The sequence below is a fragment of the Vipera berus genome (assembly GCF_964194415.1).
Source record: "Vipera berus genome assembly, chromosome: 13".
Taxonomy (NCBI): Eukaryota; Metazoa; Chordata; class Lepidosauria; order Squamata; family Viperidae; genus Vipera; species Vipera berus.
Genome location: NC_138216.1, coordinates 9,966,964 through 9,992,653, shown reverse-complemented (window position 1 = coordinate 9,992,653; position 25,690 = coordinate 9,966,964). Strand labels below are relative to the sequence as shown.

At 42.5% G+C, this 25,690-nt stretch overlaps 1 protein-coding gene across 18 annotated transcripts; it reads left to right on the top strand.

Moving 5' to 3' along the window:
* The first annotated feature begins 1,612 nt into the window (after positions 1-1,612).
* On the top strand, positions 1,613-25,290 carry LUC7L (LUC7 like). Of its 18 annotated transcripts, none has more exons than XM_081338149.1 (13): positions 1,614-1,823; positions 5,404-5,498; positions 6,282-6,380; positions 8,305-8,415; positions 9,646-9,789; positions 10,093-10,269; positions 11,744-11,832; positions 12,259-12,288; positions 14,051-14,221; positions 14,544-14,635; positions 15,114-15,177; positions 18,223-18,392; positions 19,632-22,035. In XM_081338149.1, the coding sequence occupies exons 1-12, from the start codon at positions 1,763-1,765 to the stop codon at positions 18,362-18,364; spliced, it is 1,275 nt and encodes a 424-aa protein (XP_081194275.1). In that variant the 5' UTR covers positions 1,614-1,762; the 3' UTR covers positions 18,365-18,392; positions 19,632-22,035. The 18 variants fall into 18 exon arrangements, 11 of the variants coding, with proteins under 11 accessions (XP_081194277.1, XP_081194275.1, XP_081194278.1 ...); XM_081338152.1 differs by lacking the exon at positions 19,632-22,035 and adding an exon at positions 16,593-16,720 and having other exon boundaries at positions 18,223-18,413; XR_014027779.1 differs by lacking the exon at positions 19,632-22,035 and adding an exon at positions 14,881-14,993 and having other exon boundaries at positions 1,615-1,823; positions 14,544-14,568.
* Positions 25,291-25,690: the final 400 nt, after the last annotated feature.

Sequence of the window (25,690 nt, the reverse complement as noted above, 5' to 3'; positions counted from 1 at the left end):
TACATTCAAAAATCTGGGCTAGAATCTGAGATTTTCTCTCCCATTTCAAGATTTCATAATTTGAGCCTCTTGACCACCAATTAGATTTACAGTCTCCATCATCCCCAGCCAGTTGGGTCCATAGTTCCCGGTTCATCTTAGTTGGGACATGCTGATCTGGGAAACTCTATGTTAGAGACGGCTATCTTAGATTTTTGTAATCTAAGAATGATTTTCCACAACCTCCAGCAGGGACTTTTTAACAGTTTGCAGAAAGTTTATGCGGTAATAAGTGTAATTTGTCCTCACTGATTGCTGAATGATGCTTGGAGACGTGTAAATGCTTAGTGACCTCTGCTGTCTAAAATCAGAGCTACACATTGTAAGATACGGGTTTATGAGACTCTACCACTAGTCCAGCAAGCAGAAATTTACAGGTAGTCCTCAACTTACGACCACAATCGAGCCCCAAATTTTTGTTGCTAAGTGAGACATTTGTTAGGTGAGTTTTGCCCCCTTTTATGACATTTCTTGCCAGAGTTGTTAAGTGAATCATGGCAGTTTGTTAAGTTAGTAACATGGTTGCTAAATGACTTTGCTTGTCGGAAGGTCGCAAAAAGGGATCACGTGACCTCAGGATTCTGCAACTGTCATAAATATGAGTCAGTTGCCAAGCATCTGAATTTTGATTGTGTGATCGTGGGGAATGCTGCAACGGTCGGGTGAAAAACGGTCGTAAGTCCCTTTTTTCAGTGCTGTTGTACCTTCGGTCACTAAATGAAGTGTTGTAAGTTGAGGACTACTTGTATTAGCTCAACTTGAGTACCCCCACCGCTTTGGCTGGGCTGCCCTTTCCTTTGCTATCAAATAGAACAGGGGTTCCCAACCCCTAGGGGTGCAAGATGATATTCCAGGGGGTGCAAAAACTTGGGTTTTAAAAATTATAGTATGCATGCATAATTCGTTGCTGTTATTCTGAACTTTCGTAAGGGGTGCAAGAATATATCAGAAGTGTTCTAGGGGTGTGGGGTATAGAAAAGGCTGGGAACCACTGAAATAAAATAAAAAGCTATTTTTCTATCCTTCTTTCAACATTTTTTTAAAACGTGCTCTATGAAATCAAGCAAGAAGTTGATTCTTGGCTAGGTTCCTACTGCATAATTCTGGCCAAGTCAACACAACAGAACAGAATTAACAACTTTATTGTCCCTTTGAATGCGCACTAATCGGCGTACGTTAAAATGAGATTTCGTTGCATTACAAAGGGTCACCTCAGCAATAGCTGTATTTACTAGGACTTATGAAACCAGGCACCCCCGGCTGCCTTCGTGAACGCATTCTCAGTTTCCCATTCAGCAAGTTTAAGAAGCGCGAAGCTCAACTCCGCCATTCCGCAGCCAGAAGGCACTCGGGACAGAGCCGGAACTACAACTCCCGAAAGCCTCTGCCAGGAAGGCGGCCATCTTGCCTCTAGGCGTCGACCTCCGCTCCCAGCGTGCCTTGCTCGCCGGGCGTGGAAGCGGCCGAGCGCGGTGACGTCACCCTTCGCCGTCGTCTCCGTCTTTCCTGCTCCTTTCTCTCTCCTCTCTCTCTCCTTCTGCCGCCGCTCCGCCCTCTTTCTTCCTCCTCCCATCGTGCTTTGCGGCGGCAGGCGACGCCAGGAGGCCGTTAAGAGCCGCTCGCGCCGGGGGCAGGCTCGCGCCGGGCCTCCTTCCCTCTCTCTCTCTTTTCCCCCCCCTCCCCGCCGTTTCCAAGGAGACGCGAGAGGCCCTCCGCCGCCGCCATGTCGGCCCAGGCCCAGATGCGAGCGCTGCTCGACCAGCTGATGGGCACGGCCCGGGACGGTGAGTTGTGGCGGGCGAGGCGGGGGCCTGCAGGAAGGAAGGAAGGAAGGCCGCGCGCCTCGGGCCCGGCGTGGACGGTTTCGAGGCGAGGCCTGGACGAGGCGACCCGCCGCCTTCCCCCCCCCCTCTTTTCGTCGCCCTTCGCTTCGCGTCGCCCCCTCCCTTCCCCCCCCCCCGCCACGTCCCCCTTTGGCTCCCCTGCTTGGCACGACGAGGTGTTTTTCCGCCCCTGAGGGGGACAGGCAGCTGTCGCTTCTCTGTGCGACCTCCCCCCCGCCATATATATCTATATCTCTCTCTATATATATTATCATTATTATATATTATTATTTTGGGGAGGGGGAAGATATATATACATATACATACATGCATACACACATACACATACATACATACATATATCCCCTTCCATGGGGTCGCGATGGGTCGGACACGACTTTGCAGCTAACAACAACAATACACACACACACACACACACACACACACACACACACACACATATATATATATATATATATATATATATATATATATATATATATATATATATATATCCCCCTCCCCAAAATAATAATACCACACAGGTAAGCAGTGCTGTTAATTCTGGGGTTCCCCTGAGGATTAATCCCTGAGGGCCTTCGGAGCTGGGGAAGGCTGTGTGAGAGGGAGGATCAGCCCCCCCCCCTCCAGCCCTTCCTTTTTTTAAGAATTGGAAAAAAAGAAGAAGAAAAAAGATTATTTGGTTTTATGTTGTCATTTGGGGCTTTGTTATTTCACAGGGTTGCTGGCTTGAGCCCTGGCAGTTGGTTCTGCGGGGGGGGGGTGTTGGGGGGGCTGAAACCCTGCTCAGCCTAAAATGCCAGCCTGGGGTTTGATCTGCATCCCCAGCTAACTAAATCGAAGAAATAAATAGAAGAAATAAAATTGTCTTCCTCCGGGAGGGGGGGGGGGAAAAGAGAGAGGAAAAGTCACCTTATCAGGGAGATGGACGTGTAACCCATCCGTCCATCAATCAAGGCTCCTGGTTGCGGTAGGGGGATGTAACTTGCAAAGAGGAAGGGCCCCTCTTGCTGCTTGACTTGGCCTTAAACGTGCCAGCTAAGCAGAGCTTCCAAATCCAGAGGCAGTGTATGCACAGGTAGTCCTCTGCTTATGACCACAATTGAGCCCAGAATTTCTATTGCTAAGCGAGACAGTTGTTCATAAAAGTTGCCCCGTTTTACGACCTTTCTTTGCCACGCTTGTGAAGTGAATCACTGCAGTTATTGAATTAGTAACACGGGTCGTTAAGTGAATCTGGCTTCCCCAGGGTCTTTGCTTGTCAGAAGGTCGCAAAAGGGGATCACAGGATCCGGCAACTGTGATAAAGATGAGCCAGTTGCCAAGTACCTGAGATTTGGTCACGTAACCCCGGGGAGGCTGCTGCAGTTGTAAGTGCGAAAAAGGGTTGTAAGTCCTAAGTGCCCTTATGACTTCAACCAGTCTCACTCAAGGAATGGTTGTAAGTTGAGGACTACCTGTATGGTGAAATGTTGGAGGGGGAGGAAAGAGCGGGGAGGGCTACTGTCTCAGCGCCCCTTCTGATGCCCTTTCCAGCAGGCATTGTGGCAACAGAATACCCAGAAATGGACTTTAGCCTTTGGCAAAGTTCTTGTTTAGTTATTCAGGCCATCTTTAGCAAAAGGAAACGAATTACAATAGCAAAACAAAGCCAGCTGAAAGGCAAACCAGTCGGGCCGGTTTGGCAGGGTAGCAGCCTGGCCAGTGTAGCATCAGTCCTAGTAACATGGGTGACAAAATGATCTTCAGAGCAGCTCCTGGTGACAGGTGCTCAAGCAGGATAGACAAGTCCCTGACACCTGCGTCATCGCATCTTCTTGCTACCCGAGTCCAGCTACCTGCTCAAGCAGGTGGTAGGGTTCTTGATGTAACACCTGATGCCTGGAAACATCTGTTCAGTAATATAAAACATGGGTACAGATGGTATGTGGGGGACAATCGAGCTTTGGAAGTAACATAAGATTTGGTCTATGCTGTACATTTATAGGGCTTTCTGGAAAGCATTGGCAGGGAATACATTTTACACTAATTTTTTATAACTTGGACAATTGGAGCTGCCTATGAAACATAAGGCTTTACACCCCAGATACGTCGGCTAGAACTCTGCATCATGAGTTGAAAGCCTGACTTTTCTGGTTTTAAATGGTGAGGCTTTTCTTTTGTAGACTCGCCTGTAGACATAACGCTTTGTGTGTAAAAACACGAAGGTAGGCCTGTTCTGCATGGAAACAGGACTTGTAGTATGTGCCCTGGAGGAAAAAAAAACATATATTTCCCCTTAAAAAGCTGTGCATTCCTGACAAGGTTTGTATCTGCTTCCCTACTGGAAATCGGCAACTGAAAGTCTGGCACATTTGCAAAACCCCACAGATAACTTTTTGCACTTGGTTTCGTAAATGAATAAAGTGCTCGTTCATTCTTTGTGTATTTGAGTTGTTTTTTTAATTGCTTCCCATATTTTTATTTCATACAAACTGAACAATTGTGGCCCCTCTATTTTATTTATAAAGGTTCAGTGTATCTTTGCCTGCCTACATCAATCTGCAAGGGAGTTGCAGAAAAGCCTCATGTTCATCGAGCCGTGAGTCACAACCAATTTTTAAAGCTGTTATAACAAAAAAAAGTGTTTGCTGCTTTTTTTTTCACAAGTAACTTTAAAAGTATAGTTTAGAAAAGAAGGAAAGAGAGAAAAAAAAAACATTTTCAGTAGACACAACCGGATGCTTGCAAATCCTGATCTATAGTCATACACAGACTAGCTTTTTAAGAACAATTGTCACATACCATTACCACTTTGCCTTTACTTTTTATGTATCATTCCCCTGACTTCCTTACTGCAGGTTTGGGCAAGAAAACTTTTCCTTTAAAACTTTTCAACAGCGAGCATAAAATTCTGCAGCTGAGGTCTTGAAGAATGCAGATGGGTATAGTATGTGTTGGAGCTCGCAGTGTGTATCAACTAACTTTTTTTTTTTTGCTTGTTTTAAATGGCTCCCAAATGAGGGTGGGAAAGGGGAGGCATAAGATAATCACCACTTTTTAGAGAACATTCCGGTGGCCTTTAAGACATTCAATATGTGTTAATACGTATGAATCAGCAGTATTTAATGAAAAGACACTTGATTCATAAATGGCTGCCTAGTAAAAATTTCTTGAGTGTGATTCACGGCCTTCAGCTAAAATGGGTTTTGGTTTTCCGAACCTTTGTTTTCTTTGTAGAAAAGATCTTTTGTGGTCTGGACCCAGATTGTGTATATTTATGTTAATATCTGACTACGGATGTAATTATGGTCAACACCATACTTAGTAAGTGGTGCACATGATATGAAATGCTGTGCATAGTTTGATTCTCAGCTGTGAAAGAAAAAAAAATCTAACGCTTTTATAATTTTCTGATTGGTTCTGGGGTTCGTGAATGATTTCTATCTGCGTAATGAGGCAAAATTAAAAGTACCGTAATTTACAGTGCTTCATCAACATGTAACAACATTTCATATTTGTAACCACAAATGAATTTCAGGAGATGAAACCAGGCAAAGGGTGAAGTTTACAGATGAACGGGTCTGCAAGAGCCATCTTCTGGACTGTTGTCCTCACGATATCTTGGCAGGAACGGTAAGTCGTCTTCCTCACCCCACTCATCTTGGGGTCGCTCTTTTATGTCAGCATTCATTCCTCAGCCAGCTCCCTTCAGTATATTTAATTGCCACTCCCCAGATTTCCCAGTAGAGAGAGGCACAGGCACATCCTCGACTTACGACTGCAACTGAGCACAAAATTTCTGTTGCTAAGCGAGACAGTTAAGTGAGTTTCCCCTCCATTTTATGACTCTTCTTGCCACAGTTAAGTGGCTACGGTTTCTCCATTGGGATCACATGACCCTGGGACAGACACTGCAGCCATGGTAAAATAGGATCCAGTTGCCAAGCTCATGGATTTTGATCACGTGACCATGGGGATGTTGCGCTGGTCGTAAAGTGAGAAAACCGGTCATAACTCACTTTTTTCAGTGCCAGAAGCAGATATGCAGCCCTTTGTAATACGATGTCATTTGTTTGGGTCACATGAAGCTTTTGGGGTCATTTTCAAAAGTGGTTCTCTATATTTATCTAGTGCTCTAATTAGATGATCTGTATACACCCCAAAGGAACTCTAAAATTGTGCTGTATGATCCTGTATTTTATAAGCATTGAGACTTCCTGGTATGTTTATGGCTGTTTTGCAATGGCATATCCAAACTGTACGATGATCTTTGGGATAGGAAACAAGTTGAGCAGCTGATATATCATTGTAATTGATTCATTTGCTAATCACTAGTTGTTTTGTGTTTTGCTTATGGTAATATGCTGGATTTTCAGATGATATTGTCTCCTATCCTTTTTTCCCCCCCTTCAATAGCGTATGGACCTTGGAGAGTGCACAAAGATTCATGATTTGGCGCTGAGAGCAGATTATGAGATTGCCAGTAAAGAGAGAGACCTGTTCTTTGAGCTGGATGTAAGTGTTCTACGTTTTAAGAATAAGAAACGGATTCAAGCAGCTGTTTGATATCTCTGTTGTGTACCATTATTGCAGTAGGCATAAGTGCTGTGTCGCCTGGGCAAAACATTGAGCAGGTTCATGGCTGTTAGATTGTTACTTAAGGTTACACTCTTTATTGTAACGAGCTGAACAAAAGAGGTAGTCATTTACAACTAAATTAGGCTAGGAAGCTCCAAGGGCTATTTCTGCAGAGTGAAAACAGTGCAAATTATCCTGTGCTTGTCCCAGGCTGCAGTTTTTTCAGTCTGGCAGAGCTGTTAACGCGTTAACCTCTAGCATATGTCATGGCAAGTGTTGGTAACCCAAAATGCTTTGGTTCTGTATGGACCAGTTGCAGATCAACCCCTGCTCCACAGAAGTGTGGGGACTACAGGAAGTCATCAACTTAACGACCGCAATTGAGTCCCAAATTTCTGTTGTTAGGTGAAACATTTGTTCAATGAGTTTTGCCCCATTTTACGACTTTTCTTGCCACAGTTTTTAAGTGAGTTACTGCAGTTGTTGTCAACACGGCTGTTAATGAATCGGGCTTCCCCACTGACTTTGCTTGTCAGGAGGTCACAAAAGATGATCCTCTCTCTCTCCCCCCCTCTCTCTCTCTCTCTCTCTCTCACACACACACACACACACACACACACACATACACACACACACACACACACACACACACACACACACACAGAGAGAGAGAGAGAGAGAGAGAGAGAGAGAACGAACACAGCAACGATCATAAATATCAACCAGTTGCCAAGTGTCCAAATGTTGATCACGTGACCATGGGGATGCTGCTGCGGCCGTAGTTGTGAAAAAACGGTCATGAGTAACTTTTCAGTGCTGTTACAACTTTGAACAGTCCTTAAATGAACGGTTGCAAGTCGAGGACTACCTGTACTGATGCGGTAGTTCATCCTGCTCCTACGTTTAGCCTCTTCAGATTCCAAATAGTATGATTTAAAAGTTGGTTTTTCCATGTCAACTTTGGAGAGTGACTGAATCCTTTAAAAGCTAAACTTTGACCTAAGTGTGTTCAAACCCCTTCCCTTTCTATTGTTGCTAAACCTAAACTGATACTATAAAGTTGTAATAATGGGGCTGCAACATTGTTAGGTTATTATTTCAGGTGTGAGGGAAAGTTTCATAAGCAACATCTCCACTTCAGAAGAAAATCTCTTGTTTCCATCTCTTTAATTTTTTTTTTTGAAGTGACGTTGACAAGAAGTAAAGAGAAATTCATCTCACGAGATGATTTTTATAAGAATAATATAAACCTATTTAAAAAAAGTTACACATAGATGTTATCATCTGTACAAATATGAAAAAATGTCTAATCATTTATACATTGAAAATATTAATAATTATATTTGTTTAAGGTTGAAGAAGGAGAATACAATTGGGAGAAAGGAAGATCAAAGAAATATAATATTACTTAATATACCAATTATGGAATTATCAATATCAATCCTTCTTCTTGTGCCATATCCGCTATCGCACGTTGGCGGTCGTGTTGGCGATCCTGTTATCAGCGGCCGCACAAAAAAGTGCTGAGTTTTGTCCAAACCAGTCCCTTAGATTTTGAAGTTATGATGTTCTTCTGCCTGGAGAATCATTATTGACTGTTAATTATTATTGTGGTTTTTTTCCCCAAATATATAAACCAAGAGAACACGCTCTACACCAGGCACTGGAGATGGTTATTGCGAAAAACCAATAAAATATTTTTTAAAAAAAGAAGTAAAGAGAAATAAGGCTCTGCATTGAAGAGAAGCATTTTCAAATTGGGCCTTTCACGCCGCCTTCATCCCTTGATTTTTTTCACTGAAATAAGGATGTGTAAGGACTGGCTTTCTAACGTTGGCACTGTGTGTTTCTATACAAACAGGCGATGGATCACTTGGAATCTTTCATTGCTGAGTGTGATAGAAGAACGGAACTGGCTAAAAAACGACTTGCAGAAACCCAGGAGGAGATTAGCGCTGAAGTGGCTGCAAAGGTATTTCTCTTGTGCAATTGTGCTCTTGGTAAAATGCCAAGATTTGAAATTCACAGATTAACTGGCTGTTGCGCAAGGCTTCTGGTGGTTATCTATACCAAGGTGGCATGTCAGCAACCGGTCTGCCCAAACAAGCAAAGCCCCATCTGTGGGATGCAGGCAGCACACAAAAGCACGCACCCTCCGGTCTGCGGGAAAACCGGTCCCTGGTGCCCCAAAGGTTGGGGACCTCTGATCTATACAGTTGATTGGGCAAAACCCATCTAGGTGGTCTTAGGGATCCTGTAGATTCATACATTGCTTTAGTGGCAGTCTAGGCTCAACAGCTGTGTGAAGACATCTGAGATAACAAAGAGCTGGAAATATAGATGTTGTAAGCACGAAGTCCCTCTTCAAGCCACTTTGAAATTCCTTTAGAAAGATAGAATTTAGATTTAAAGGTCAAATAAAGAGCATAGCTGCTCTTGAGTATTTACATTAGGGATAACGTTCGTTTATCCATGAGACTGTGTGGAGAATTGCTTATCTGTTCTGTTCATGCTTCACGTGCTAAATAAATAAACCAAGCACGTGTGCTTTTACATTATATAATAATGGCTTTACTTACCCCAGTCACTTTTGTCTCATGGCTTTCTGCCAGTGCTAAAATTCATTACAAATGCAGTGGTTGAAGCAGGAGATTATAAATGAACGTGGTTTCCCTTAAGCCTGTCTCATGCCAGAACTTCTAAACATAAAATACCTTCCACGTGGGATGTGTGATGCTACCCTGAGTCCTTTCAAAGTTGCAGTCGGTTTTAAACAGTTAATGTGACAGAAGATTATTAGGGTGTGATCCTGTGAATCACATTTAAGATAGATTAGATGGATTTTTGTTTAACTTAAACTAAAATTGGTTTGATTTGATTTTAAGTCCTTGACCTAGCTGTTATTTTGATATGGATCGCGTGACATGGCATTCCAGGTTTAGGAATGGCACTGGGCCCTAAAAAGGGGATATATTCCTCCTTGGATGATTAAAAAAAATCCACTTGCTTGGAAGTACGACCAACATCCATTTGTGGGTTTGATTGTTCTCACTGGGGGGTTATTGAGGGGGGGGGAGTTAACTGCTTTAATTGTTTTTATATTGGGTTCTTACCTTTGTAAGCTGCCTGGAGTCACTGAGAGTGAGCCATATAAATTTTCTTCCATCAAATAAATGACCCCGAACCCACGTCTGTTCTTTAGGCAGAGAAAGTGCACGAACTCAACGAAGACATTGGGAAGCTTTTGGCTAAAGCTGAGCAGCTAGGAGCTGAAGGGAACGTGGATGAATCCCAGAAGATCCTGATGGAAGTGGACAAAGTCCGGGCAAAGAAGAAAGAAGCGGAGGTTTGTTCTTTCTGGGCTGAAGATGCAGATTTACTGCTTGGATTTAACTGCTTTTTAAGCTTAGGATATAACTAACCAAACGAAACGGGGTTCCCTCTATCGAAAAACAGAGAAGGAAATTGTAACGTTTATCTTCCTTTTTGCCTAATGCAGCTTACTATATTAGATGGGTGTCACTAGTGTTATTTGTGAGGTGTTGCAATTAGGAAGGTAATAATGAGTCTTTGGCTAGGGTGGGGACAAGGAAGTCAGAAAGGTGAGCGATGGGAGTTTTAATTTTAACCTATTTATGATCTTCGGTAGGAGGAATACCGCAATTCTATGCCTGCATCCAGTTTCCAGCAACAGAAGCTGCGTGTTTGTGAGGTTTGTTCTGCATACCTCGGTCTCCATGACAACGATCGTCGCCTGGCTGATCATTTTGGAGGCAAATTGCATTTGGGCTTCATTCAGATCCGTGAGAAATTGGACCAGTTGCGGGTAAGGGCTGTAGTTACTCAGGGGTAAAGTACTTTTGTATGAAAAGAGCCTTAAAAATCACTCTGGACAGTTTTAATTTTAACAATTGGATAGACACTATATTGGTTTAGGTCAGGGGTAGGCAACCTTGGCTCTTTTATGACTCGTGGACTTCAACTCCCAGAATTCCTGAGCCAGCATGGCTCAGCTTGGAAACCTTTCCCTTTCCCCTCAGCATGGCTGGCTCAGGAATTCTGGGAGTTGAAGTCCACGAGTCATAAAAGAGCCAAGGTTGCCTACACCTGGTCTTGGTAAATCAGTGTTTGAACTGTCTCTTGTTCTTTAAAACTTAGAACAGGTGAATAGCCGATGTCAGACAATCCTACAGAGTAGGGATAGTTTCACGTTCACACGATTAAGTTCATGTGTGTGTGTGCAAAACTTGATTTTTCTCTCCTTTTCTCTGCTAAGTAAAATTCTTAATACTGTAATGTATGTGTGAAATGACCTCATTGGTGTGAGGTGTTTTATGTAGCTGTATGGTTGTCATTAAGTAAACAGGCTTGTGTGTCAGATTTGTTTATTAGGATTAACAAATTTGACCCTCCTATTTAATTTTGTTGCCTTTGTCCATGGCATAAATCCATAGGTTGAAATCAGAAACTTGTCGTTATCGACAGGGAAGTCTATTGTTCTTCTAAATTTTATATACTTCTCATTTTAAGGGGTAACTTAAGATGTTGTATATAAAACCAACACTTGGTCAGTCCATAAACTTGTAAAATCAGTGTGTGGCTGATGTTCCTGTCACTGCCTTGCCTTCAGTTTTCGACACTGCAGTCTGAGGCATCATGTTCTTTCCTGGTAAAGAAATTAAAGACTAATCAGGGTTACATTAATGTTGGTATCAGAATTCTAGTCTCTAGATTCTGATCTTCTAGTATCCTGAGGTTTTTTTTGGGGGGGTGTCCTCAAAAACTGAGGCGTTTCTCATAGGATCATTTTCTTCATGCTTGAGTATTTGATATTTTGGCGAATTATTCCCACATGGGTGGTTTTTTCTTCCGTTCTGCCTTGATATTAATATGTTGCCTGTTTCACGTGAAATCTCTGCAACTTCTTCATAATTTGCTTATCGGTTGTTCGGTAAAGGTTTTAATCTGGAAGCTGTCGGTGGGAACATTGATTATGCTTATTGAGGTTTGTGGACCCAATACATCAGAAATACATCAGGACATACTTGATATGCAGTCAGATAGCAGTCTTAAGTGGTTTTTGCCTATTAACTACTTGGTGTTGCTTTTAAGTAGCTGTATTTTTTCTAATCATCTTTTAGTTGCTGCTTTTAAGCCTAATGTGTCACTTAAATAGAGACATCCTAATGGGAGAGGATGATGTCACCAGCTGTCTTTGAATGACTCTTCCTTGCTCTTTGCTGGAATCCTTTTGATGTAGAGCCCAATTACATTTGACAACATTTCTTGTCTCGCTCTAGAAAACCGTAGCTGAAAAGCAGGAGAAGAGAAATCAAGACCGCTTGAGAAGGAGAGAAGAGAGAGAGCGAGAAGAACGTGTGGGACAACGGTGAGGAGAAGCGCCCGGTTTCGTGACACAGTGGCATAAGAGGTCTTCTGGTGTGCTAAGACCTCACAGAAGCGGCACAGTTGGACCTGGGCTGTGTTTGGTTCCCCAGGCAGTGCAAACCTATGTTGGTGCCTTTTTTGGCCCTCTGAAATCAGCAGAATTTGGAAGCAGGAAGAAGAACGTAAAAGTTCGAACAGTAGAATAGCAGGGCTGCTTGATAGAAGGTGAAAAGTATGGAGTAGACATCTGTTTCTTTACTGTTTAGAATTTGGAATCCCCTGCCAAATTCATTCTCGGCTCTTTCAGCGTATTACCTGCTAGGGTCTTAGAGCAAAGGCTCCTGCTTCATCAGAACAGCCTCCTAACTGTGCTTGCATACTGTCTCCAGCTCCTCCTCCTAAATCAGTGCTGTTCCTTTTTTTCTAGATCTGGATCAAGAAACCGAGATCGCAGAAGGTAAGAAAGATAGTTATGTGTGTGAGTGAAGGGTACGTGTGTGTGTGTGTGTGTGTTTGTGTGTGTGTGTGTATGTCTTGAGTGTTTTTGAGCACCTCGTCGGCCCAAATATGGGTGAAATCTTTTGCCTGTATCAGCCCAAACTAGGGCCATCCACAGGCAGCAAGTCACAACTGCGACAATTCTTTGTATTAAATAAATTTGGATTGCTGACTGATGAGAGCAAAGAAGCTTGAAATAGCTATATCAGACACACACACACACACACACACACACACACACACACACACACACACACAGACTCTGAGGTGATGGTCCTCAAATGAGCTTGACAGCTTTTGGCAGCTCTCCATTTACTGCTTTTCTCCAGTCCCCAAAGCAAGAAGAGTCCCCCAATCCTTCCTAGTCGGTTACTATTTCTCCCTGTTGTAGGACTCGCCTGTTAAATTGCCACTGAATTGAGCTACATTGGGTTGGCACCCTTGCTGTTCGCTTTTTATAAATTACGATGGCTTTTTGATATATAGAATTAACGTTGAGTTGCTCAATAGCTTGGTGGTTTCCTTCGGCAGTCTTTTAGAACAGAAATTGTCTACAAAGTTTAGGACACACAAACACTGTATTGTGAACTGTATTGCTTTATGTGACCAGCAATGTAACTACATGGGTTTTAGCATAGCAATAGTTCTCAACTAATTTGAATGGGGTTTTTTTTCTAGGTCTAACCTGCCCACAGGCAATTGAAAGGGCACATGAGGCCTTTAGTACAGTCACCCACAAAGGCTAGGTAGCCTCACCTGAAAAGGATTTTCAATTCCAGAACCCAGTGCACTCCGTTATTTAGAATGCTGCACAGATCCACTGCAAATGCTGTCATGTTGGCATAAAAAAAAATCCCCTTTTAGCAGAGAGGAAGAGCAAAAATCATTTTTAGCTGGCACTTTGGAGAAAAACTCCACAGAGAATCTCTCAGATACAATGATTTAATTTTTCTTGAATTTATAGGGTTTTTTTATGTGGAGACAGTGCATAACAAAGAATGCAGTTCTTGTATGATGCAGTGGAAGCTACAAACGCATTGGCTTCAAATTCTGCAGAGTTGTAAAATATCTGGAGGGATATCAACAAGCAATTGGAATACCATTTTGCAAAATTTTAGTTGTAACCTCTTTGGACATAATGTCTCATATGTACATTCCAATGGTTTTCTTGTAGAAGTCTTTGTATAATTGTGGTTCACATGCATAGAGTCATCCAGAAATACTATTAAGGCAGAGCTAAAAGGGCACGGAGTTAAAAACTAAGCCCTTCTATTCTGTCATTAATTTATGTGGACTCTTAATCTGAAAATCATTTGACTCATTGCTTACTAAAGGCCAACTGTTAAAGAGGCTATTAATTATTTAATTTGTATATTGCTGAATGCCGTAAGAGAATAAAGGGGAAAGAATAGAATCTGGTTTTCCGTGAACCTAATGGTATTGTTCCTTAAGGATGGCCTTTTCATCCATATCAAAGCACTCTTAATTCAGTGGTACCTCGGTACTCATCATTTATTGATTCTGGGAGCTGCGGTGAGTACTAAAAACGATGAGTACCAAACATTTTTTTCTCACAAGGAATAATTTAGTGAGTCACAAGGCAGCTGACAAATATGTCAAAATGCATTGAGTACCAAATTCAGTGAGGTTTCAAAGCAGTTGAGTACCAAGGGACTGTTTGATACGGCGGGACTGAATTGTTTTCCATCTTCCCGCTGCAGATCGCGATCCCGAGAGCGGAGGCGACGACGTTCCCGCTCCCTTTCCCGCGAGAAGCGAAAATCCCGTTCCAAGTCTCGGGAACGAGAGAGGCACCGACGCCACCGCAGCCGTTCCGGAAGCCATAGTCGGGGTCACCGACGTGGATCCAGAGACAGGACTTCCAAGCATAAGTATGGCCAGCCTTTTCTCACTGCTGCTTGGAGGGAAGGCTCTTTTTTGTGTGGAGTTTAGCCAGAGGAAAGATGTTAAAAGCTGAAAGGAAACCAGGATACATTTAGAAATAATGATGCCAGTTTCCAAGCCCGCCCGCCCTCCCTCCCCCCCCCACCCCCCAGGGAACATGTTGGATTAAAAAGCCTGGGTGTCAAAATGCAAAGAAGCAGGGAAGGCCGAACTCTTGTTTTCTCCTTTGTGAATAGACTAGAATATGCAGAGATTTCATCCTTGTGAAAGACCACAAGCTCCAGCAGCCATTTTGAATTCTTTTGCCAGACCTGCAAATCCCGTTTTCCCCAGTGTAAGAGAAGACTTCCTTGCTTCTTCGAACCACTTTTCGTTTCTGCTAAAGGCATGCTGTTCACTTAGTGAGTAAAAGATGTGTTGCTATCAGGAAGGTGTCTGTTAGCCTTTCTAAAAATGTTCAGATAGGGGTGTACATGGATGCACAAAACTGGCCCAAACTGGTGGTCTTTTACACAGAAATTAACTAATGATCTGATACCAGTTTTATCCTATTTAGGAACAACAAAAAAAGGATTCTCATATTGGATTTAGTTTTTATTTTGCACCTAGTAATTCTGTTTAATACTTGCCATTCTATCCCTTATAGAAGGAAAAGTTTAAGAGAAGTAATTTATTCCCCGCGTACAAGTTGACCACACGCCTTTGAAAATCTCATTTATCTAATGATAAAGTGGATTTATAACCTCACCTGTTGGAAGAGTGAGTGAAAATAGAGAATATTTGGAAACTAGAGATATTATAAAATGTGTGGAAACTATTAACTCATGGTTGAGATACTAAATTCGTTTTTTAAATCTGTCTTAAACATGAACATTAAAGAAAAGAAGTTTGGACAATTAGGAAATGAGGAAGACCCTGTAATTACTATTACTCTAAAGAGCAGGTAAGGGAAGACTTCAGAAAACTCGAATGTGCTATAGCTCATAAAGTGCCCCCCCCTTCCCCAGGGGGAAGAATTGCATGGAGAATTATTTTCTGGAAAAATGGGAAATGCCAGAAACCTGGAGAGAAAAAAGATTGTAAAACTTCCTATTTCTTTTAAACAATCATCTGCTGCAATTTCTTAAAAATTCAGCGCCTTCGAAAGAAACAGTATCTGGCAAGTGCAAAAGTAGATATGAGAGGTCTTGGATAAAGGAATCGTGACATGGATGTGGGACTGTTCCTCTCTTTTTGTTTTATTTGCAATAGAGATGTAAGTCAATTTTGCATTCCAGAACTCCGAAAGCTTTAGTCAAAGACTGGAGTTGTTGGCGGGAGGGGGCCCCTCGTTTTAATTTCATGGAGGACTCCTTCTCAGATAAAGCTTTTGGGACACAATTTGGGGAACAGAAAATATCTTTGTCTTGAGCGTAGGTCCACAGCAGCTTCAATGTAATGAGCCAGAGGAATAATTAAAAACAAGTAATTCTGTATCCCGTAAAGCCGTCTTCTCCTTTAAGATACCCTTCATATGCTAAGCTAGAGAGGACGAGATTTATCCTAATTCATTTGGAGGCCCATCCTGCTGGAGAAGAGACTGTTTGATGAAATTGAATTCAGACTATGGTCCTGTAGTTGCAAAAGTACAATTTCGAGTACCAGTAGTCCTCAACTTAACAACCGTTCGTTTAGTGACCATTTGAAATTACAGCCGGGCTGGCAAAAGTGACCTGCAGCCGGTCTTCGGACTTAACGACTTGTCAGCATCTCCACAGTCACAATTCGGGCGCTTGGCAACCAGCATGCATTTAATGACAGTTGCAGCGTTCTGGGGTCCTGTGGTTGTCATTTTGACATCTCCCCTGCTTGTTTCCAGCAAAGGGAAACCAGATTTGCTTAACAACCCCGTGACTCATTTAACAACTCCAGTGATTTCTTTAAAACCCTTGGTGGAAAAAGGTTGTAAAATTGGGCATGACTCGCTGAACAACCGCCTTGCCTAGCGGGGGGAAATTGCTGGTCGCAGTTGTCGTAAACCGAGGACTGCTTTCACACCTTGTGTCCTCCCACCTCTTAGCAGCTGAAAGAGGGCACATTCCAACTGCATGTGATAAACCAGGGTTGAGAGAAAATGGAGGTTGCCAGATCAGTGGAATTATCCAGGCTTCTCACCTGCCTCCCATTTCATAGACTGAAGCTGGCCGTCAGGCTGGTGTACCAGTTGGCTAGTGCTAACTTGAGTTAGCGAGTCACATGCGCTGAAGAAGGACTCCTAACCACCTTTGGAATTCCTGACACTCTTATTTTTCTTCCTGTCTTTTTCCCTCCTCTGTTTGAGCACTAACATGATGGTTTGTGCTTTTCTCTGGGTGGCAGTGTGGATTGGACTCAGAAGGAGAGGGCAAGTGAATTTTATTATCGTAAGGGGAGAGAGGTTGGGCCAGTCATAAAACTGTCTTGCCTAACGATTCCTTGACCAGGCCATCCTTGGAGAGCTCCTTTGGGTAAGTTTAAGGTCAAGAGGGGAAACTTCTAATACTATAGCACAGCGTTTCCCAACCTTAGGAACTTGAAGATGCGTGGACTTCAACTCCCAGAATTCCCCAGCCAGCATAGCTGGCTGGGGAATTCTGGGAGTTGAAGTCCACGCATCTTCAAGTTCCTAAGGTTGGGAAACGCTGCTATAGCATAGCATTGGTTCCTGTGAAGAGCCGTTGAAGGAGAACGGTGTCTGCTCACCTGTCTTTGGAGATTCTCAGCCATCCAGGTCGTAGTTGTCTCAAAGTTGCCCCTTTTTCCCCCCTCCTTCAGAAGGCACCTGGACTGGTGTGTTTTTTTGTTTTTTGTTTTTTTGAGGAGGAAGAAAACGTTTCGCTTCTCATCCAGGAAGCTGCATCAGTTGAACTGATGAAGCTTCTTGGATCAGAAGCGAAACTTCTTCTTTTCCCTCAAAAAACGGTCCAGTTGCCTTTCGAAGCATTTTAAAAAAAAGGCATCTTTGAGACAGTGTCTGGTACAGATTGGAATTTAAAATGCGTAGCAGAGAACAAATAATAGTACGGTTAGGTTGAAGAAATTGAACAATGGGTGATAATGTATAGAGTGTTGTAAAATTCCTTTGTGTTTGTTGTGAGGCAGAGTAGGAAAAACCTCGATGCTGATGTCACCGTCAAATCTTAGGATATGAATGAATTTAAAACAAGATTGAATTATGTTAAGTTCTTCTGCCAGGCTGGCTGGTGGTCCCAAGCAGTCACAGGAGCCAATTTCTTAATTAAATTACCAAATCTCGCTTTGGAAAAGATTATGACGCTCCATTCTGTTCAGGTTCTAAGGCTTTTTTTCATGCTTTTCCTTATTGCCAGTTTTTTTTAATTTCCTGAACGGGAGGGTGGTTCCTCGATAAAAGCAGTAAAGATGTATGTCCACTTTTCAGTGACCGTTTTAAGGAATTTGCTTTCGGCTCCCTCCATTGCTACAAAGCTGGAGGAGTGGGATTGATTTATATTAGAGTGATTCAAGGCCAATACCCTCTGAATGGCATTCTTGCCATGCTAGGAGAATTTCATAGTTTTAAGAATTGACGTCCTTTTAAATCTGGATTTTGACGCATTCCGTTAAGGGATAAAACAAAACAGCTATACCTGTGGGGAACCGTAATTCTCTTTGGAGGGCCCTTCTGTGATTCACCTCTTCTTTTGTTCTGACTGGCCATTCCTTTGGGGATGATGTACTGCATTTCAAAAAAAAAATCCTTTGAATTCTTATCCTTTGAGACCAAGTTTAGATAGCTTGTGCTGAACGAGGATTCATCACCCCTTCCTTGCCTGTCCGGAAAAGTGGTTTTCTTTCCCACCAACTAGCCAGCTCCAGAAAGGAAAACTTGACGAGACAAATCTACGGTTCCTCCTCCTCCTCCTGGCCACCTTTGCTGTATACGTGTAGTTTTGAACTGTGGTGCCTTCGTAGTGGCTCCTTGCTAACGTTGCTCACTTTGTTACTTCAGATCCTCTAGGGATCGGTCTTCAAGAGAGAAATCTCGGGACCGGGAGAAGAAAGAGAAGAGTTCGTCGGAACGACGACACGAGAGCACCAATGGCAAATCTCGCTCCAAGAGGTCGGAGGAAAGGGAAGCCGGCGAGATCTGAGCGCCCGGCGCCAGGCCCTCCTTGTACTGTAAATAAGTCTTGAGAAGCATTCTAAACGGCCCGAGTCTCTCATTTATATTAACGGAAGACAGCAGCACGCCCTTTTGTAGTTCTGAATTTCTATCGTTTCTGCAGCTAGCAATGACAGTTCCCTGCCATTGACCGACCCTTTGTTTTTATTAAGCCCAAAGAGACCCAGCAGCCAGGGATCCACCCAGATTTAATACCTTAGAAGCAGAATGCAGCTGCTGGAAAGCAATCCTACGAGAAGGATTGCGACCTGCTTTCAAAACAAAACAAAAAAACTTCTCCTCGCCTGCTCACTTTAAAGCATCGCTTTGCATTTCTATAGCCAAGTGAAGTTTGTACCCCGACTGAAAGAACCTCAGCGGCGCTGGTGCCTTTGGCCTCTCTTGTAAACCCCTTTCATTTTGGGGTTTCCAGTTCCGTGTTCCAAACATTCAACTCTTGTGTAAACAAGTCTAATTGACTTGCACCCTTGTTGAAATGTGACAATTGCTTCAACTGGATAGGTTTTTTTGTTTTGTTTTTTAGGGTAATTGTATCTGTAGTCTGGTGAAGTTAACACGGCATTCTGATTTAAATGATAATTGGGTTATTTTTTTTGCTCAGCGCTCTGCTCTTCAGTGTAGTTTTTCACAGCTTGCCTATTCTTCAGCCTATTCATATATATATATATATATATATATATATATATATATATATATATATATATATATATATATATATATATATATATATATATATATATTACACCAAACCTCACTTTGGAAAGGATGTTGGTTCGTGAGTTTGGTTCACATGTCCCGGTTTGTCACCTAACAAGGAACCTCATCAAAGACACTGTTGAGAGGTGTCCTTCCTGGACAGATGATCCCCGGAAATCTTATTTGGTCAACAACTTGGTCTAGTGCTGGACTTAGGAGCTGCACTTTCCGTGATAAACTAAGCATTGGTTGGTAAGAAATGGGTGAGACGACAGACCGTAATCTGCTATTGCTATGATCTGCTTAAAAGTGACAGCAGCTGAATTTTTAACAAATGACCACTGAGAGCTGATCAAAGTTAACAGCAAGCACCCCAAGTCTGTTAAACTGGGGGAAACGTTAGTGTTCCACTTATCTCTTCCCTTTTGCCCCTTCTGGGCTTCATCCCCCAAATTGGAGAGATTTAACAGAATTGTCCTAATCTTAACTCCCAGAGTTTCTTTCCTCTTTTGCTCTCACTGCTATATTTTTCCTGATAGAGCAACGGAGGCCCGGATCTTCGTGCATAGTGTTGCATGGGTAGAAGCAGAGACATTTGCTGTGAGAAGGTGGCCCCACCTCAGAGTCAGAGTCGAGAGAGAAGATGCCATTGGAACAGCTTGTTCCCAGGAATTTTAAATCTAAACTAGCTCATTCACAGGAATTTTAAATCTCACCACACACCTGGAAAGCTTGATGGGTCCCGGAAAAGAAACTGGCGAGCCGAATCACGCGAAGTGTACAAAGCATTAGGAATCCATCCCTTCCGTGAGGATTTTTATGTTCGGTATTTGCAGCTGAGCAGTTTGATCTGTAACGGCCCATCTTCCCCTCCCCACCCCTCATGTTCTCCCCCTCCCTCCCATGTCTTTTGAGGAGTTTTGGTCTAAGTAACAAGATGTAAGTCAAGTGCTGTTGTCCTGCCAGTCTGATTCACATTAAAAGCTTATCTTTGTGACTTGGCGTGCTCGATGATCTATTTGAGGGTCATATCAATGTTTAAAATGTCTTGAAAAAAACAAGGTCCTAACTACGTTAGCGTAAGAGTAAGAGAAATCTACTGAAGCTTGCTCTGGGGTGATACGACGAGTATCTCTAGCCCACAAGATGCTCTCTTTGTATTTACACATTCCTGAATTGTAAACCCTTGGTAGAATGCCGAGTATTTCTGTTGTATTTATAACAAGGACCAGCCGTAAAAATGGGCTGTCGGTCTGCAGTACCGTATAGAACAGCTTCAGCTAACCTCCGTATCACGGGTGTCCAACCTTGGCAACTTTGAAGACCTGTGGACTTGCAACTCCCAGAATTCTCCAGCCAGCCAGTTGGCTGGGGAATTCTGGGAGTTGAAGTCCACGGGTTTTAAAGTTGCCAAGATTGGAACGCCCCTGAGTTTTAAGAGTTGGAAGGAGAAAGCTACGACTTCAGCTGAAAAACGTAAAAAAATCCAGTTTTCTGGTTCCCGCCTAAAAACACACGTAACACAAGCTTTAATATGCTTTTTGTTTGTTTGGAGGATGAATTAATCATCCCACTTCAATTAGATTGGGAAGCGTCCTGGCATGTTAGTTTCCATTAAATTCTGTTTGAAGAGGAATCCTTTTTGTATTGTTGCTCATCGTGGGCATCACCCAAGTCTGCTATTCCCTGCTAGCAGCTCTTGATATTTTGCCCCAGAGGTCTTCTCATTGGGCCATACTAGGTATTTACTATAAGGCTCCTGAAAATAACCAGTGCTCCGAATTGATTTGGGCATATTGGTTCATCTTGATTTTGGTGACTCATTGTTTTGTCCAGATGAGATTGGGGCTGATTGGCTATCCAAATAAAACAATTTTAAAAATCATGTCACATGATGGAATCTGACTGATCTTTCAAATGAGCTCAAAATTTTTGTCTGGACTTCATTAGCTGCTATTACAAATTTGATTGATGGTTAAGGGCACCAGTCTCCTAAAATTACCAAATAAGTTCATATGGAAGTAAAACTGAATACTTGCTGGCTTTTATTTTGTGTTTTAAACCACTGAATATTTCACTGTTGTTATGAAGTTTCAGAAGCAGCATAGTGTAACATTGCCTTCAAACACTGAGATAGTGTAATAAAAATTGGTGTACGTGTACTTACAGTAAGAATCTCTAAAGTTCATAGAATTTATATCATCAACTGTAATCCTCTTGTTTAGTGCAAGAATCTATTCAAAATTTGTGGCAATTTCCTTCTTTTCTTTTTCTTTTCTTTTCTTTTCAGAGAAGGGGATCCGACCCTTGGTTTGGAAGTAGTTCATTATTGGTTTGCGCCCCACTCTTTACAGAGATGATACACAAATGTAGCTTTTTCTCTCGGAAAACCCTTGTATTTTTGATAACTGTATCCAGGATTGTGTTTGTTTGGCTTATATTTTCCGTTTCCCCCCATAATCAGTGTGTTTACTGGGAGCAATAGAGAGGAAGGCGGGGGAAAAGATGTATTTTGTAAAAAAAAAAAGTAGTAGTAAGAATGTATAGGTGGGATTCAAGTAGTTCATTAACATTTTTAAAGGCCTGGAAGGATTCTGTGTGAACATCTTTTCTTTTTAAAAATCTTATAAGTTCCAGCATTGAGGATTAGCACAAGCTCTAGAGCTCAAAGGAGCTTTTAATCTTGTACATTCAACTTTTTACGTTCAGCTACTGAGCATTTTACTCATATTCTGTGTTTAGCAGATATCAGATGGGTTCATCATTAGTGTCTGTAAGGGAAGATACCATATGATCTAGATTGATTCTGTTTCTTAATTTGACTGACAGGGAGTAGTCAGATGTGGGCTTTTCAATCGTTCAGCTGAATTTTGGGTTCACGTGTTGCCTGCTATGTAACTGATTCCCAAACACGCCTGAAGAGTGATTAAAACCTTGTCGGGACTGCCGTGATTTTTCCACTCATCCTACCACTGCTTGGTTGGATCTTAATTCACACTTGTTCTCCAGCTCGGAAGCTGCTCTCCTCCTTTTCTGACCCTGTGCCCAGGACAGGTCAGGAGATGGTTCTGAGAAGAGCTCGTTCTATGAATAGAAGGAACTTCTCTTGACTCCCTCGTACGGAGTGAGTCATGTTCCTTCTGAGTGTCAAACCAAGAGACACCAGGAACCTCAGTGGTGTTTTGAGTCTACTAGGAAAGGAAGTCTCTCGTCCAGTGAAATCTGGTTCAGAATCCTTCCAGCTTGTACCTGAGAGAGAGACCTCATTTCCTGACTTCCTTGGAATTCCAGATTGACCAGGCTAATCTGCACAATTGCCTGTTGCACCCTAGTCTCCTGCTTTAAATCCAAAGGATGGGGGTGGGGGAAACAGGCTAGACTAGAATTCCTCGTAAGAAATATTGGAACAGAATCGGTTCAAACCATTTAGACGTCCACCATAAGAGTCTCTTCAGCCCAGTGCCCCGCAGCCCTTTTAACGCCCAACGGTATTACATTGGATTTCGAGTGTGCTTCTTGGCCTTGACTAGGGATGGCCAGAACAGCTCAATGCAGCTGGAGATCCACCAGTATGATTTGCAGCAACAGAAATTGGTCTCTGGTGTTCCAGCAGGTGGCATTCAAGCCTCTATAATGTCTTATCAGGTGCAAAGTGGTATCCCAGTCTTAATATGCTTTATCATAACCCTATATATGGCCGTCTGTCTTATGGCATAATATATTAGAAAAGGTATTAATGTAAGATTGTTTTGATCAGCCCAGATGGAGACATCGGTAATGTTACCTTCCCCGTAGTTGGCTTCTCAGTAGTTCCTTGGATAGACCATGGTTGGCTGGAGTCAACCTGACAAGCCAAGGCAAAGCACATTGTAACTCATTGCGATGAGTCTCAAACGTCCAGTTACATTTACAGCAAGCAGCTAAAATTTGTAGAACTTAGTTTATGTGTGGCCTTGTCACCGGAAGTCAAAAAGGAACCAACCAGCAGGAAAAACAAACAGAATGGTATATATGTGACCTTAATTGGCTAAATAAGAATCTCCATTTCTTCAGAAGGAAAGGTTGGGGGAGAAGCTACTTAAAACAATTCTTAACTTGGATAGATGTTATTTATGGAATTAACACATGTATAATCTCTGCTTTTCAGTACAAATAAATCTTCAGGGTGGTTTATGAAACAGCAGATGACCAAGTAAAAAATAAAATTAAAAAAAACTTCAGAATTGTTCTAAATGGGGCCCACATTTATTTGTAAAATGAGCCAGTAGAGAGATTTGGGTGGGGAGGATTTAAGCTGCTACCTGGCACATCTCTGAAAACAGCTTTAAAGCAAGCATGCGGGATTCATACGTGTCCATCAGTTCATAAATGGCCTCTCGTGGAAAAATGGCATCTGAACCCTCCAGCCATTTTAGCACCTATTCTGCTGGGAAATTTGTGTGGAGCGAATGGAAGGTAGTTCTCTCATCCAGATTCAAAACAGGAATCCCTAGATTTGTGGCCGTGTTAAAACTAAAAGTTTGCCTCAGTTTAAAACTTACATAACTTGACATTTTGTCGCTTGAGGATAAATCCCTCCTGCGCCGCTTGTAGCATTGTGGGTGAAATTTTTATTTCCTCTTTTATTTGAAGAAAAGAAAGGAATAAAACATCTGCTTTCTGAAGAGATTGCTCTTAGCGACCAGCAGAGGAACTAATTTCTTCAGCCTCACATAAAACACCCACCCACTGAATACAGTAAGTTTGTGCGCTGGACCTCAGTCCTCGAAATCAAATCTATACATCTGTTAGTTTCTTTCAAAGATGCCGGATCCAGCCCTGTAAATCCACCATTGTAGAGAGTCAACCTGATGAACTTAATGAAAAGATGCAGAAATCCAAGCAGAAGGTGGAGCTGTAATGGTTTTCAAGTCCATAACAATATTTAAAAGCAGCCCAGAAAAACATTCCCCCCCCACACACACACAATTCACTGGAGTATAGGGGGGGGGAAGGTCCTCACAATCAGAATGGCAAGATTCTGTTCATACAACCAAGTCAATAAAAAATAGTCTTCCGGTAGAGCTGATTTCCTGATAACTGCTTTCTCTTATAACCCGCCCCCAAAGGAAGAAACCCACCCTCTGATTTATTCAGTGGGGTTTTCCCAGCCCTCCAGCGTCTGCACACGGACTGTAAATTTCTTGGATTTTTCCCCACATTCACAACAGTCCTATGGTGTTTTTTGACGTTACAGATAACACACCTGAACATGGTTTTAATAAGGTTATGTAACTGGCAGCGATCAGTTACCTGATTGTAGGCCTTGTTGATGACACTTCGTTTCTGGTCTCCTAAACTCAATCAAACTGGGCGGCTGATTTGAAAGTATTCAGGGTTTATTTCCCCCCCCCCTTGCTTTGTTATAGAAGTGACATGTCATAAAACATCCCTGCCTTCTCTTCTTTAAATGTGGTTTTCTGCTTCCTGTCTACAGGCCGAATTGATGCGAGACCTCTCATGCCACAAGTCTGTAACCATCTGAGCAAAGTGACAAGGAGACAGAAGATAGTTGACCTAGGTTGCACGGAGGGATGGATGGATGGATGGATGGCTGGATGGATGGATGAATGGATGGATATACAGATAATCTTGGAGGGGAGGAAGTGTTTGTATGAGAGAGAGAAAGAAGAAAGACAAGGAAAGAAAAAGGAAGGAAGGAAGGAAGGGACCTAGGATGAATGAGCAAACATTTTCAGAGTACACAATATTCAAAACAGTTTGACTTCAAACACATTGCTTTTTAAAGATCAGTGTCAACCTTGAATTGAGTGACGTTCTCAGTTCAAATGACGACTGGGCAAGCTGCAAACCTCTAACTCCCTTTTTTTTGGAAATATGAATGCACTCTGCAGAAAACTTTAAGAGCCTTGGTGGAGCAGTGGGCTAATGCCTCCTTAAGTAACACCAGCTGCCTGCAATTAGTGCAGGTTCGCATCCCACCAGGCTCAAGGTTGACTCAGCCTTCCATCCTTCCGAGGTAGGTAAAATGAGGACCCAGATTGTTGGGGGCAATTAAGCTGACTTTGTAATAATGCCGCTTGGGGGTGTGTGTGTGTGAAAGCCCTAATAAGCAGGCATATACATAGAATGAAGGCTACTGCTAAGCTTGTAAGCCGCCCTGAGTCTTCGGAGAAGGGCGGGATATAAATGGAATTAAAATAAAAATTAAAAAAAACTGAAGGAGCCATTTCTCGTCATTTTAAAACAGGAAGTTGATGGAAACTAGCATAAGGTCTAAAATAAACTTCCCACAATAATTTTTTTTTAAAAAAATCAAACTACTTCACCCACTTGGGAGATGCGGTTTCATCTACTTTGTGGCCTTCAACAGTTGCTGACTGAAGGCTGACACCCTGGTTCAGTCCAGAATTATTTGGTTAAAATGGCCATATACAGTTGCAGAATAAATAAATAAAATTTCTAGCATTCCAGCCACTGGGCCTTCTGAAGAATGCCAAGAGGGTCTAATACTCAGCGTCTACTACCTATTGTCAGAAGTACAGTTGACGACGGCCAAAGTATAGAAAAAGAGTGGTCAAGTTGGGGTAGACAATGG

What these genes read in the sequence shown, in the direction of transcription:
- LUC7L (XM_081338149.1), top strand. Translation starts at nt 1,763, where the DNA reads ATGTCGGCCCAGGCCCAGATGCGAGCGCTGCTCGACCAGCTGATGGGC. An exon ending in CAAAGAAGAAAGAAGCGGAG is followed by an intron (nt 9,790 to 10,092) that starts GTTTGTTCTTTC and finishes GATCTTCGGTAG; the next exon opens with GAGGAATACCGCAATTCTAT. An exon ending in GACAGGACTTCCAAGCATAA is followed by an intron (nt 14,222 to 14,543) that starts GTATGGCCAGCC and finishes TTCTTTTGCCAG; the next exon opens with ACCTGCAAATCCCGTTTTCC.